The sequence below is a fragment of the Bubalus bubalis genome, chromosome 3, assembly GCF_019923935.1.
Source record: "Bubalus bubalis isolate 160015118507 breed Murrah chromosome 3, NDDB_SH_1, whole genome shotgun sequence".
Taxonomy (NCBI): Eukaryota; Metazoa; Chordata; class Mammalia; order Artiodactyla; family Bovidae; genus Bubalus; species Bubalus bubalis.
This window is the reverse complement of record NC_059159.1, coordinates 69,649,751-69,664,379: the sequence shown is the minus strand read 5'-3', so window position 1 is coordinate 69,664,379 and position 14,629 is coordinate 69,649,751. Positions and strand designations below refer to the sequence as shown.

Sequence of the window (14,629 nt, the reverse complement as noted above, 5' to 3'; positions counted from 1 at the left end):
CCATGGACAGAGGAGCCTGATGTTGCAAAGAGAGTGGGACACGACATGCCTGAAGTGACTTAGCAGGCAGGTAGGTGGGCAGACCTCCCCTGAAAGTACAGCTAAAGGAAGTTTTCGAAACAGAAAGGAACCAATAAGAGAAGAAACATTGAAGCATCAAGAAAGAAGAAAGGAAACTGTCATCAGAAATATGAGCAAATATAATAGACTTTTCTTCTCCTCTTGAATTTTCTAAATTATGCTTGACAGTTGAAGCAGGAATTATAACATTGGTGTAAGGGAAAATGCCAAATAAGCAATAAGAGAACTGTTTATAATTACATTGGCAGAAATTAATGAGATGTAATATTTAGTGCTGTCTAATACCCTTTTGTAGGCAGATGACTTTGTAAAATGATTTGTTGGGTTATAGAAAAATATAAAATACATTTATCCTTCAACCCAACAATGCTGCTTCTAGGAATTTATGTTATTTATGTGTTCATGTGTACAACAAGACACATTTACAAAGATACACACTGCACCACTGAAACAGCAACAAAAGACCCTGTATATTCGCTAATGAGAACAAGGCAGAACAAAATGATAGCCCCAAATCATGAAATACTCTGCAGGATCTAGAGCTAAATGTATTCATAAGAAAATGCCTTCAAAATATCCTTAGGGTTAGAAATGTTTCATGCTTATTTTTGTTTAAAACATTCTCTATATGTAAGCATAACAGTGTATGTAAAAACACACATATATCTGGGGGGAGTTGGACAAACTAGGAGAGCAGTATTGACATATATACACTTACCATATACATGGATAAAGTAAGTAGCTAGTGGGAAGCTGCTGTATAGCACAGGGAGCTCAGCTCCATGCACTGTGATGACCTAGAGGGCTGGGGTGGGGGAATTGGGAGGAGGCTCCAGAGGGAAGGGATACATGTATACATATGGCTGACTCACGTTGTTGCACAGCAGAAACCAACACAACACTGTAAAGCAATTATCCTCCAGTTACAAAAAACAAATTAACATTGTTCTCTTCACTGAAAAAAAGTAAATAAAATATAAAAAAATACACTATATCTAATTCCATACAAGAAGTTTAGAAGGATATCCACAATTTGTTAAAAATAACCAATTATGGAAAAGAACCTTAGAATTGAGGTAGAAATAAAGGTGAGCTATAAATTTCCCCATATGTAAGTTTATAGTATTTGAATTTTTCAGTAAGAGTTATATTTTACTTATGAATTAAATACATATATTTTAAGTGACAGAGGCTTTTAACCTGAAGTCATGATCCTTGGCTCCTCTGTGATGCGGCTTTGTGATGGTTATCAGGGGATCCATAACAGGTATAAACAAATTTACTTCTTTTCCTGTTAACTTGAAAATAAACTTTGTGGAAGATATAATTTGAATTGCAAGAATATATCACCAAGTAGCTTGGAAAATCATTTTGCAAAATTATAATATCTAGATTTGTTGAAATAACAATGTGTGTGTTTTATTGTATCCTGTACGATTATGCCTATTTACTTGTTTATATCAAGTCTTAATGGACTTGGAAAATGGTGCCATCCATTATAAATTGCCCACATTTCTTCTAATATTTTGAGAAAAGTTATAGAATAATTCAGAATTGCATCTTTCTTCTTTCAGTACGAGTTCAGATGAAACAGATGATGTCTCTTGGCATCTAGTTTTTGTTTGCTCTATCCTGGCTCACATGATCAAAGACTAAATTCATGTTTTTTTCAGTTGTTTTTGGAAATTTCACAGGACTTTGAAATTTCAAATGGCAAGCAGTTTCTTTGTTAACAAAAGTTGTGCTTGGGAAAAAAAATCTTGTTTGATTTACAAATGGAGCACCTGTGATGTTTCATGAGCGATCTGCTTTCTTGCTTGTTCGAAGAAAGAAGAATGTCCTGGCAAACTCGACCTGTTGAACTTAAAATTTCTCTGTACTTCCCCCTTAAAGCCACTAAAACAAAGAAATAAACTGAATAAAGAATGAAATGACATTAACACACAGGAAGATGAAAGGAATGGGAAATAAGAGTGACAGATGAGTGATGACGAGATATTTTAGGAAGCTTGAAAATGAATGCACTTGTGAAAACTGACTTCACAGAGATAGCTAAAACCTAAGACAAAATGGGGGAACCTAAAAGGAAGAAAATAATATCCTCAAATTTTTAGAAATTTGAGGTAGCTAGGATATCAGAAAGAGGGGGCTAGAAAGGAGATTAAAAAACAAAGATTTGAGAGACTTCCCTGGCAGTCTAGTGGTTAAAAATTCACCTTCTGGTGCAGGGAGTGTGGGTCCAATCTCTGGTTGGGGAGCTAAGATCCCACATGCCTCTCAACCAAAAAACCAGAGCATAAATGACAGAAGAAGTATTGTAACAAATTCAATAAAAGACTTTAAAATTAAAAAAAAAATCTGATGTAAACTTTACAGGAACAACAGTGAGCCCTTTATCTTCACTTTCATGCCCAATGTTTCTCAGACTAGGATCTACTTTTATGCCTTCTGATCTGTGCAGAAAGCAGGAGGACAAAACTCCAACAAGGTTGTTCCAAGAGCTTCTGGAGTAGGGGCTACAGGCACAGCTGAGTCTGTCAGAAACATCACATCAAGAAAATGAGGGTACAGTGAGGTCTGCACACTGAGTGCTGATAGTCTGTTCTCTGTAGAATGTCTAAGAGGCAAGGTCTACAGACAACTGGGAAACCACCAGTGAAAAATCTGAGCAGCCATCCTATGATGAATGAATCATGCCATAACTCAATGAATCATCTTCTGCTCATTGAATTCCAACTAGTTTTTATTACCTCATTCTTAAATATAAACAGACATTGGAGGACATCCTTTAATAATAACAGTAATTTAAAAAAGAAGCAGAGGTCAGAATAAACATGCAGAGGAAATAAAGAGCAAAAAGAAGAAAATTAAAGAAACAAAAAGAGAAAAAAATTACTCAAGAGAAAATGCCAGAAGCAGAAGAGACCATGTAAAGAAATCTCTGGACAGAAATGAAATAGGAGACTTTCAGGAAAGGAGAAATGAAGTCATTCAGAGCATATGAAAGTACAGATAGTAAACTGAAGTGGAAAAAACATTAGTGGAATATTTGAAAGATGAAATGGAGAAATCTGCCAAGAAGCAGAATCAAGATACTGAGAAATAGGAAATAGGAAAGAAAGGATATGAAAAGCAGAGTATCAATACAGAGGTTCAATATCTGACTTGAAAAGAAATAGAGACTTCCATGAAAAATAAGAAAGAGATCCACTGTCTGGTCTGTTTAATCATTGAGAAGGACTTGGTTCTGATAAGGAGTTTGTTGAGTTTGAAGTAATAGCAAGGAATAGAAACTGAAGTGATCATTAAAGTAAGACAGTTATTAACACTAGGGTAAACAAACACTATCCAAGAGCTGTAATTATGGCAAACAACTAAACTTAACTAAGGACACTAATTGCATATTCACAATGCGTAAACACTGAATATTAATTTCACTGTTAATTTTTACATAACTAAATTTTGAATTCTGCTGGAATGTTAAGTGTACAGAGAGTGTGGTATAAGGGAAGTAAATTCTTATTTTCCTTTGTAGCAAATTACTAGGAAACTTCACATATTTTAAAAATCCAGCATAACGTGATAGCAATTTAGATACAGAATATAAGTCCCAAACAGATTTCCAAAGAAGGCTGTCTCTGAGGAGCTAGAACTGAACTGCGGGTAAGGATGGGTGGGGCAAAGCTCTTTTCCATATGTTTTATGTAATTGTCAAGCTTCTAAATGACATCCATGAATTACATTGATAAATTTTAAGTAAACTATATTCATAACTTCTATTATAATTTTTAATTATGTTGATAATTTTTCTTTTCTTTTTTAACATGATTTTTACTCATTTACTTGCAAGAGAAGAATTCTGCATTTATGTCAAAATTTTAAAAAAAATTGGAGTATAATTGCTTTACGACTGTGTTACTTTCTGCTGTACAACAAAGTGAATCAGCTGTATGTAAACATATATTCCCTCCCTCTTGAAGTGAAATGCTTTTCAAGCGAAGGTGTTGGGAGAAGACACATGATTTTGGATTGTCAAGTTTGGGATTTGACTTTATTCTACTTATATAGTTAGCTTATTATGTACTTCATGGGTGCTGACTGCTGACGCAGGTCTCTGGGATCAGAGACAGAGGAAGGAATTACTCACTGCAGCCAAGCAGCAGGCGCTTCAGCACGTTTGCCCAACTTCTGCACGGTCCTCAGGTCTTGTGGGAACAATACAGCGGACACAGATGGACACAACACATCCAGGGATCTGCCACACAATCGTGGAACACTGAGATTGGGGAATCCACTGCTTTCATAGCAAGCAGCAAGCAAGCCTTTTCTTTGTCCACGGGAATGTGCTCTCATCTCTCAGAATTAGCAGCTACACAAACAACCCTGAGAAATAAATGGTTCAGGAGAAAGTATCGTCAAGGCCTTCCATTCTCAATAGACCCAACAGGAGGTAAATTTACTTACTGGCTATGGTTTGGGACAGGTCTCTTTACCTGTGAAAGGCTCATTTTTCTTACATGCGTGATGGTGAAAATATTTGCAATCATCTATGCAAATCACCTGGATAGTGCCAGGCATACAATTAGCACTAAAGCTTTTATTTTTATCTTTCTGAAGAGAAAACAAAACCCCCAAAAGTTTAAATTCTGGTCTTTTCCAGAATCCATAAATGAGCAAATTTGTGAACTTTTGCAAATTGTCAGTCTAAGCATTGGTTTTATCACTTGTGAAATGAGAATGGTAAATCCTCATCACAAGATAATGAAAGCACATTATTGGCAGTTCAGTACTATCTACTGCTTCCTTTACTAATACTGCAAATGCACACTAAGACATCCAACTGTACTGTTTATACTGCAGAAACATAATTGTATTAACCATCAAATACCAGGAAGAAACTTTACCTCAAAAATACCATGCACAGCAACTTGTCAAAGATAGTAACATAATTTCAACTTTTACTTAAGCTAACTGTGATCACAGTTCCATATAATCAAAGCTATGGTTTTTCTGGGAGTCAAGTATGGGCGTGAGAGTCGAGGGCCAATGAAGGCTGAGGGCCGAAGAATTGATACTTTCAAATTGTGATGCTGGAGAAGACTCTTGAGAGTCCCTTGGACAGCGAAGAGATCAAACCAGTCCATCCTAAAGGAAATCAACCCTGAATATTCATTGGAAGGATTGATGCTGAAGCTGAAGCTCCAATACTTTGACCACCTGATGTGAAGAACCGACTCACTGGAAAAGACCCTGATGCTGGGAAAGATTGAGCGCAAGAGGAGAAGGGTGTGACAGAAGATGAAATAGTTAGATGGCATCAGTAACTCAAGGGACATGAGTTTGAGCAAACTCCGGGAGACAGTGAAGTAAAGGGAAGCCGGTGTGCTGCAGTCCATAACAGGAGTTAGTGACTGAGCAACAAGACTTATTATTATCACTCTTTCTTTGAAATTTGGTTGTGAAAAGAATTAAAGATTACTTATACAATATGTACTTATTTTTTGAAATTAGTCATTAATTTTTAAATAAAAAAGCAAACATTTCAATTGATGCTTTTAAAATTTTTCTAAAAATTTATTTTTAATTGAAAGATAATTACTTTACAGAATTTTGTTGTTTTCTGTCAAACATCAACACGAATCAGCCATAGATATACATATGTCCCCTCCCTCTTGAACCTCCCTCCCATCTCCCTCCCCATCCCATCCCTCTAGATTGATACAGAGCCCCTGTTTGAGTTTCCTGAGCCATACAGCAAATTCTCATTGGCTATCTATTTCACATATGGTAATATAAGTTTCCATGTTACTCTTTCCATACATCTCACGCTCTCCTCCCCTTTCCCTGTGTCTGTAAGTCTGTCCTCTGTGTCTGTTTCTCCATTGCTGCCTTGCAAATAAATTCATCGGTACCACCTTTCTAGATTCCATATACATGCATTAATATGTGATATTTCTCTTTCTCTTTCTGACTTACTTCACTTTGTATAATAGGCTCTAGGTTTATCTACTCCATTAGAACTGATTCAAATGCATTCCTTTTTATGGCTGAGTAATATTCCATTGTGTATATGTACCACAACTTCTTTATTCATTCATCTCTCAATGGACATTTAGGTTGTTTCCATGTCCTAGCTGTTGTAAATAGTGCTGGGATGAACATTGGGGTACATGTGTCTTTTTCAATTTTGGTTTCCTCAGGGTATATATCTAGGAGTGGGATTGCTGGGTCATATTGTGGTTTTATTCCTAGATTTTTAGGGAATCTCCATACCATCTTCTATAGTGGTTGTATCAGTTTACATTCCCACCAACAGTGCAAGAGGGTTCCCTTTTGTCCACACCCTCTCCAGGATTTATTGTTTGTAGACTTTTTGATTATGGCCATTCTGACTGGTGTGATGTGATGCATACCTCATTGTAGTTTTGATCTGCATTTCTCTAACAGTGAGCAATGTTGAGCATCTTTTCATGTGTTCGTTAGCCATCTGTGTGTCTTCTTTGGAGAAATGTCCATGTAGGTCTTTTCCCCACTTTTTACTGGGTTGTTTGTTTTTCTGATATTGAGTTGTATGAGCTGCTTGTATATTTTGGAAATTAATCCTTTGTCAGTTGTTCCATTTGCTATTATTTTCTCCCATTTTGAGGGTTGTCTTTTCACCTTGTTTATAGTTTTCTTTGCTGTGCAAAAGTTTTTAAGTTTAATTAGGTCCCACTTGTTTACTTTTGTTTTTATTTCCTTTACACTAGAAGGTGGGTCATAGAAGATCTTGCTTTGATTTATGCCATCGAGTGTTCTGCCCATGTTTTCCTCTAAGAGTTTTATAGTTTCTGGTCTTACATTTAAGTCTGTAATCCCTTTTGAATTTATCTTTGTGTATGGTGTTAGGAAGTGTTCTAATTTCATTCTTTGTTGATGCTTTTTAAGATGCTGTTTATTCAAGGGAAATTGATTTACAATGCCATAAAATATATGTTGTAAGGATGTTTTGGTGTGTTTGATTATGTACAGTCTTTTGAAGAGGCCCATAGCTTATATCAGCTTCTTAAAGTGACCATTAACAAGATTGAGATTGCACAGGTGATGGGGTAATAAGCTTTATGATCATCTCTAGAATCAGAGGACAACAAAACTCCAATTAGAACACTAGTTCCAATCTTCCATCTAGTGTTCTAACAATCTGAAAACCTGAGAGTTATTTACTTATTTACTGTTTATAGAATTTTTCTTGATGAAATGTCAAATCACCCAAGTAAATATGTAAAATCCACAGGCAGCTTTCTTCTATTTTCTAAAGTTTAATGACTAAGTTTCTTTTTGAACAAACCACATATGTCTTTTACTTTAATAACTCATAGTGTATGAAAATCATCATTTTTATGTTACATAAATGCACATTTTCAAAGTCATATTAATTAGAGAACTCATTTTCATGAAAAGCCTTCTAATGCCCTTGAAAGGCAGTAGACTTAAAGGTTAAGGGCACAGAATCTACAGCCAGACTCTCAGGTCTATTGATTCAGCTCTATCAATTTCTGCTTTACATATCAGGAGAGTTAAGTCTTAATCTCCTCATCTCTAAGTAAAGGTAACATCACTTACCTGTAAATTCATACTAAGAAATAAATGAATTAAGGCATATATGAAGTATTTAAAATAGTGCCTACCACACAGTAAGCAAAAAGCATTACCTAGTATGATATTACAGATAATATTTCAATGCTTATAGTTGAGGCAATTGTCCTTATAACAGTACATTTAGAAATATTAAAAACTAATAAAATGCTTATTGTTTGCAAATAAAGCCTAAAGTGGCGTCAAAAAGCCTTTTTACAAAATACTTCAGTTAATGGTTGGGACCACATACTCTGGGCAAACAAGCAATGCTTGTTTGAAAATTGGTAATACCTTGATTTTAATGAGGTGAATTGTTTAAAATAGATTACAGTCATCGTCTTATTTTTTTGACATTGCTGCTTAACTAAGCCAAGATGTTTTAAGGGAAAATGAAAGAAACACACATCCTGTTTGCATGTCTTGTTTCAGAAAAGAGAACTCCATGTCCTCTCTTACACAGTATTTCCTAAACAGTAGAATGTGATTAATTACATCTTGATTTAGTTTTCTTTTGATGTGGTCAGGACAAATCTTTAATTTATATGTTTTAATAAAGAAATGCAGGATCACACTCACCAAGGTGACACATTTTTTCATCCCTGTGCTGTTAAAGAAGCTATTGTATTATACCTTAAACAAAAAGAAAGTCAACAAATGGATTTTTATTCAGGGTATGATTTATGACAGAAATCCTACAAACAGTGTTTTTCATTGCCAAATAATTCCTTCCAAGTATCTTTTTTTTTTAAAAAAAGAATTATGCAATGTCTATTTTTTTTTACACCAGAAAAATAGCAAAGATATGAATTTGACATCACATGCATGGTGAGAGCCTGGAAAAGATTCTAAGAATGCTATTTACTTCCATACAAAAGGTCACAGAATTAATTCTCTAAGCCAATATTTGAAACTGGCTGGCTAGAGAGTCTTGGATGTTTGGGAAATTAATGAGTGTACGTTCAAACTGTACTTGTGCATATACTTCTAATAAACCTTTTCACAAGACAAAGAACATTGTGTCCAGCAGATTTTACAATTGCCTTTTGAAGAAAGAATTTTGCAGATGGACAATATCACACTTGCAGGATCGCTTAACCTAGCAGAGTTAGGAGAAAACTTGCTTTTGAAGAATCAATTCTGTGGATTCTTTTAGTGTGCTATGGACTCTAACTTGAGAGAATTGTCAGATGATCCCCTGGGACTCTTAAAAAGTCAGCAGCTTCACCCTCTGTCAGCTTATGCCTCTCAAACGACGTCACTGGGACCCTACCAGGAGTATTCATTGTCAGATGTACATCATTATAGCTTTATGTCTATGGCCTACATAAAAATGCTACTTCAGAGACTGTGGTTGCATTTAGTAGAGCTGATGGCTATTTTTTGCCAAAACTTAATTTTTTTAATAAGTGATTTAATTCTGTCATCTTTGTGTGCGTCCTGTATAATTTGGGGGAGGAGGAAATGGGGAGGCCTGGGGTAGTGAGAATGTGCTGCTGCTGCTGCTACTACTAAGTCACTTCAGTCGTGTCCGACTCTGTGCGACCCCATAGACAGCAGCCCACCAGGCTCCCCCGTCCCTGGGATTCTCCAGGCAAGAACACTGGAGTGGGTTGCCATTTCCTTCTCCAATGGATGAAAGCGAAAAGTGAAAGTGAAGTTGCTCAGTCGTGTCCGACCCTCAGCGACCCCATGGACTGCAGCCTTCCAGGCTCCTCCGTCCATGGGATTTTCCAGGCCAGAGGACTGGAGTGGGGTGCCATTGCTAGTAATCCTTAATAACTAACGTTGGTTGTTTACTAGGTGTCAAGCACTTGATTGAGCATTTCACAGATTAACTAATATATTGCTCACAACCTGTCTCCAGAATAGGTATTATTATTATTATTACCTTCCTTTTGGAGACGTAAAAACTGAAATAGAGTGAAATGACATAATTGGAGACCATAAATTCTTTGGTCACAGAGTTTAGATGAATGACTCAGCCTAGGATATCCACTAATACACTGCATTTCAGTGGGAAAGCTTTCAATAAAAGGGGCTGGCTAGAGAGTTCTTAGAAAAGAACTTCATTTGAATAAATTTGGGTTTATTTGGATATGGGCTTCTTTTTCTCATATCCAGAAACTACAAATTCTTGGTAATTCATGAAGATAGGTAATCCCTGATGTCATGTACTCTTTAAAGGAAAAAAAAATATTCGAGTAGTAAATTACCTGGAAAGTCAACATTACAATACATTCGGAAATGAGGAAAAGTAGGGTTCACCATCATGTCATCTCACTTTGTGTGACGTCACATCAAAAGTTTGTTTGCTGAACACAGAATATGTCACACATGTTTGAGAGGGCTATTTTGTGGACCTAATACAATGTGGTGAAATGGTCTAATTCCACAACAGGGAAGCCCTAATAATGAGAATTTTGGAATCCTCTAGACCAGAGTTTTTTTTCACTGGATGTTCACTGAGAAGATCTTCAGTGTAGTTAAAAAGACAGTAAAAGATGTCACATGAAATTACTTTCTGGCACTCAGCCTTTTCACATCCAGATTCCAAACCTTGGATCTATTGGGTTGGCCAAAAAGTTTGTTTGGGTTTTTCTGTAACATCTTCTGGAAAAACCCAAATGAACTTTTTGGTCATCAGTACTTGCCTCAATGATGTTGTCTCTATGATTTGGGGGAATTTTGTCTTTTGGTCTTTGGTATTAATTTTATAAAGCTTACTCTCAAATATCTTTTTTAAAAGGGTCTTTTCTGGAAATAGAGACCACTCTTAGATATCTCCAGTACTATCTAAAGGAAAGCATAAATATACAAATAAATAACTGTGATTAGATGTTTATATTTATAGCTTTTCTTCCCTCCAAAACCAGATTTATTTAAAGGATACAGTTATTTCACACTATATATACAAGCTGGAGCAAATTTTCTTGAGTAGATGTTAGCCACAACCAAAACAGCATTGTTTTCCATTGTATCCTGAACAATAGAATATTAATATGATATTATGCTGTTGCTGCTGCTAAGTCACTTCAGTCGTGTCCGACTCTGTGCAACCCCATAGACGGCAGCCCACCAGGCTCCCCCGTCCCTGAAATTCTCCAGGCAAGTACACTGGAGTGGGTTGCCATTTCCTTCTCCAATGCATGAAAGTGAAAAGTGAAAGTGAAGTTGCTCAGTCGTGTCTGATGATATTATAAATTTCTTTATAAAATGATTACTTTGAATTCTTTCAGGTTGACATTAACACTCTCCTGTCCAATGGATCTCAAGAATTTTCCGATGGATGTACAAACATGTATAATGCAACTGGAAAGCTGTAAGTAAGAATAACACAAGTTTTCCTGAATATTTAAAAAAAATAGTAGATACAGATTTCTCTCGGAATACTCACTGAATATCATTCTCAGAATACCATCTCACCCTCCTTCTCTTAGAATTCCCTTATACTCTTTCTCATGGATAATGAAATCAAACCCTCCCTCACTCAGATATCCTTTCACCAAACTTCTCAAAGTAATTCCTGTTATCATTCTTCTAAAAATTACCTCTGACTCTTTCAGAATTGTGCAGACCCTCTTCTTTCTCTCAGAATTCCCTCAGACTCTACTTACTCTCAGAATTCTCTTGGAATCTCCTTCTATCTCTCAGATTTCCCTTACTCTCAATCTTTCTCGCAGAATTACATGGAATCTCATTCTTCACAATAATATCTCAAATCTCATTTTCTCAAAATACAATTTCAATTTCAAGGTGTAAAAAGTCCCTCATACTCATCTATAAGCAGGATTCCTTTCACCAAAGGAAACCTGACAGACTGAAATAAATATAAAATTCCTTCACTCAGAATTCCCTCCTACAAACTTCACTCAGAATTTACTAAGAAAAGTCCTACTTTCTCTCAGAAATCTTTCATTCTGTCAGATTTCCCTCGATGAAAAGTCTTTCTTTCTGTCAGAAATCTCCTGTCTCTCAGGTTCCCCTAGAAGAGACCTTCTGTCTGTCTAAAGACAGAAAGAAAGACAGAAAAACAGAAAGAAATCTCCATCTTTCTGCCAGGTTTCTATAAAATAACTTTTATAGATATCTTCTTTCTATCAGGTTTATATAACAAAGAAATCCTTCTTTCTGTCAGAAATCTCCTTTTTTTCCTATCATGTTTCCATCAAAGAAAAGTCCTTCTTCTGGCATATCTCTTCTTTCTATCAGGTTTCAATCAGAAAGGGTTACCCTGATATTCAGTTGGTAAAGAACCCTCCTGCAATGCAGAAGACCCCGGATTGATTCCTGGGTCAGGAAGATCCGCCAGAGAAGGGATAGGCTACCCACTCCAGTATTCTTAGGCTTCCCTTGTGGCTCAGCTGGTAAAGAATCTGCCTGTAATGTGGGAGACCTGGGTTTGATCCCTGGGTTAGGAAGATCCCCTGGAGAAGGGAAAGGCTACCCACTCTAGTATTCTTGCCTGGAGAATTCCATGGACTATATAGTCCATGGGGTTGCAAAAAGTTGGACACGACTGAGCAACTTTTACTTCAATCAGAAAAGTCCCTCCTTTTGTCAGAAATTGCCTTCTTTCTGTCAGGTTTCACTCACAAAGAAAACCTTATTTCTGTCAGAAATCTTTCAGTCAGCTTTCCTCAGAAAAGTCTCTTTCTCAGTCAGAAATCAGCTTTCTGTCAGGTTTCTCTCTTAGGAAAAATCTTCTTTCTGGAAGAAAACTTCTTTCTTTCAGTATCCCTCAGAAATATTCTTTCTGTCAGTATTCCCTCCTAGAAAAGACCTTTCTGTCAGAAAACTTCTTTTCATCAGGTTTCCCTCAGAAATATTCTTATTTCTGTCAGGTTTCTCCCCACTAAAAAAAAACACATTCTTTCTGTCAGAAGTCTCCTTCTTTCTGTCAGGTTTTCCTCAGAAACGTCCTTCTTTCTGTCAATAAAGACCTTCTTCCTGTCTGATATCTCCTTTCTGGCAGTTTTCCCTCAGAAACATCCTTTTTTCTGTCAGGTTTCTCTCCCAGAAAAGACCATCTTTCTATCAGAAATCCCCTTCTTTGTGTGAGGTTTCCCTCAGAATAATTCTTTTTATTCTGTCAGAAATTGCCTTCTTTCTGTCACATTTCTCTCCCAGGATAGACCTGCTTTCTGTCCATTATCTCCTTCTTTCTGTTAGGTTTCCCTCAGAACACCCTTCTTTCTTGTCAGAAATCTCCATCTTTCCATTAGGTTTCCCTCAGAAACATCTTTCTTTCTGTCAGAAATTGCCTTCTTTCTGTCAGGTTTTGCTCCCAGGAAAGACCTTTCTGTCAGAAAACTTCTTCTTTCCATCAGGTTTCCCTGAGAAACATCCTTCTTTCTTTCAGGTTTCTCTCCCTCAAAACATATTCGGTCAGAAATCTTCTTTGTGTTAGGTTTTGCTCAAAAATGTCTTTCTTTCTGTCAGAAATTGCCTTCTTTCTGTCAGGTTTTGCTCCCAGGAAAGACCTTTCTGTCAGAAAACTCCTTTTCATCAGGTTTCCCTTAGAAACATCCTTCTGTCAGAAAGTGCCTTCTTTCTGTCAGGTTTATATCCTAGAAAAGATCTTCTTTCTGTTAGAAATACCCTTCTTTGTGTCAGATTTCCCTCAGAAACTTCCTTTTTTTCTGTCATGTCAGAAATCGCCTTCTTTCTGTCAGGTTTCTTTCCCAGAAAAGACCTTCTTTCTGTCAGAAATCCCCTTCTTTGTGTCAGGATTCTCTCAGAATCGTCCTTTTTTTCTGTCAGAAATTGCTTTCTTTCTGTCATGTTTCTCTCTGAGAAAAGACCTTCTTTCTGTCAGGTATCTCCTTCTTTCTGTTAGGTTTCCCTCAGAACACCCTTCTTTCTGTCAGAAATCTCCATCTTTCCATCAGGCTTTACTCAGAAATGTCCTTCTTTCTGTCAGAAAGTGCCTTCTTTCTGTCAGGTTTCTCTCCAAGAACAGACCTTTTTCTGTCAGAAATCCCCTTCTTTGTGTGAGGTTTCCCTCAGAATCGTCCTTTTTTCCTGTCAAAAATTGCCTTCTTTCTGTCACATTTCTCTCCCAGGATAGACCTGCTTTCTGTCCAATATCTCCTTCTTTCTGTTAGGTTTCCCTCAGAACACCCTTCTTTCTGTCAGAAATCTCCATCTTTCCATTAGGTTTCCCTCAGAAACATCTTTCTTTCTGTCAGAAATTGCCTTCTTTCTGTCAGAAAACTTCTTCTTTCCATCAGGTTTCCCTGAGAAACATCCTTCTTTCTTTCAGGTTTCTCTCCCTCAAAACATATTCGGTCAGAAATCTTCTTTGTGTTAGGTTTTGCTCAAAAATGTCTTTCTTTCTGTCAGAAATTGCCTTCTTTCTGTCAGGTTTTGCTCCCAGGAAAGACCTTTCTGTCAGAAAACTCCTTTTCATCAGGTTTCCCTTAGAAACATCCTTCTGTCAGAAAGTGCCTTCTTTCTGTCAGGTTTATATCCTAGAAAAGATCTTCTTTCTGTTAGAAATACCCTTCTTTGTGTCAGATTTCCCTCAGAAACTTCCTTTTTTTCTGTCATGTCAGAAATCGCCTTCTTTCTGTCAGGTTTCTCTCCAGAAAAGACCTTCTTTCTGTCAGAAGTCCCCTTCTTTGTGTCAGGATTCTCTCAGAATCGTCCTTTTTTTCTGTCAGAAATTGCTTTCTTTCTGTCATGTTTCTCTCTGAGAAAAGACCTTCTTTCTGTCAGGTATCTCCTTCTTTCTGTTAGGTTTCCCTCAGAACACCCTTCTTTCTGTCAGAAATCTCCATCTTTCCATCAGGCTTTACTCAGAAATGTCCTTCTTTCTGTCAGAAAGTGCCTTCTTTCTGTCAGGTTTCTCTCTGAGAACAGACCTTTTTCTGTTAGAAATACCCTTCTTTGTGTCAGGTTTCTGTCCCAGAAAAGACCTTCTATCTGTCTG

General features: G+C 36.8%; 1 protein-coding gene across 4 annotated transcripts in view; it reads left to right on the top strand.

The window, feature by feature from the left end:
* Nucleotides 1–14,629, top strand: part of GLRA3 (glycine receptor alpha 3) — a 191,466-nt gene that overhangs the window by 98,551 nt on the left and 78,286 nt on the right. For all 4 annotated transcript variants that reach the window (XM_006060240.4, XM_025281328.3, XM_044939687.2 and 1 more), the window contains one exon: nucleotides 10,935–11,017. In XM_006060240.4, the coding sequence (XP_006060302.2) occupies nucleotides 10,935–11,017 (83 nt within the window). The remainder of the gene's footprint in view (nucleotides 1–10,934; nucleotides 11,018–14,629) is intronic.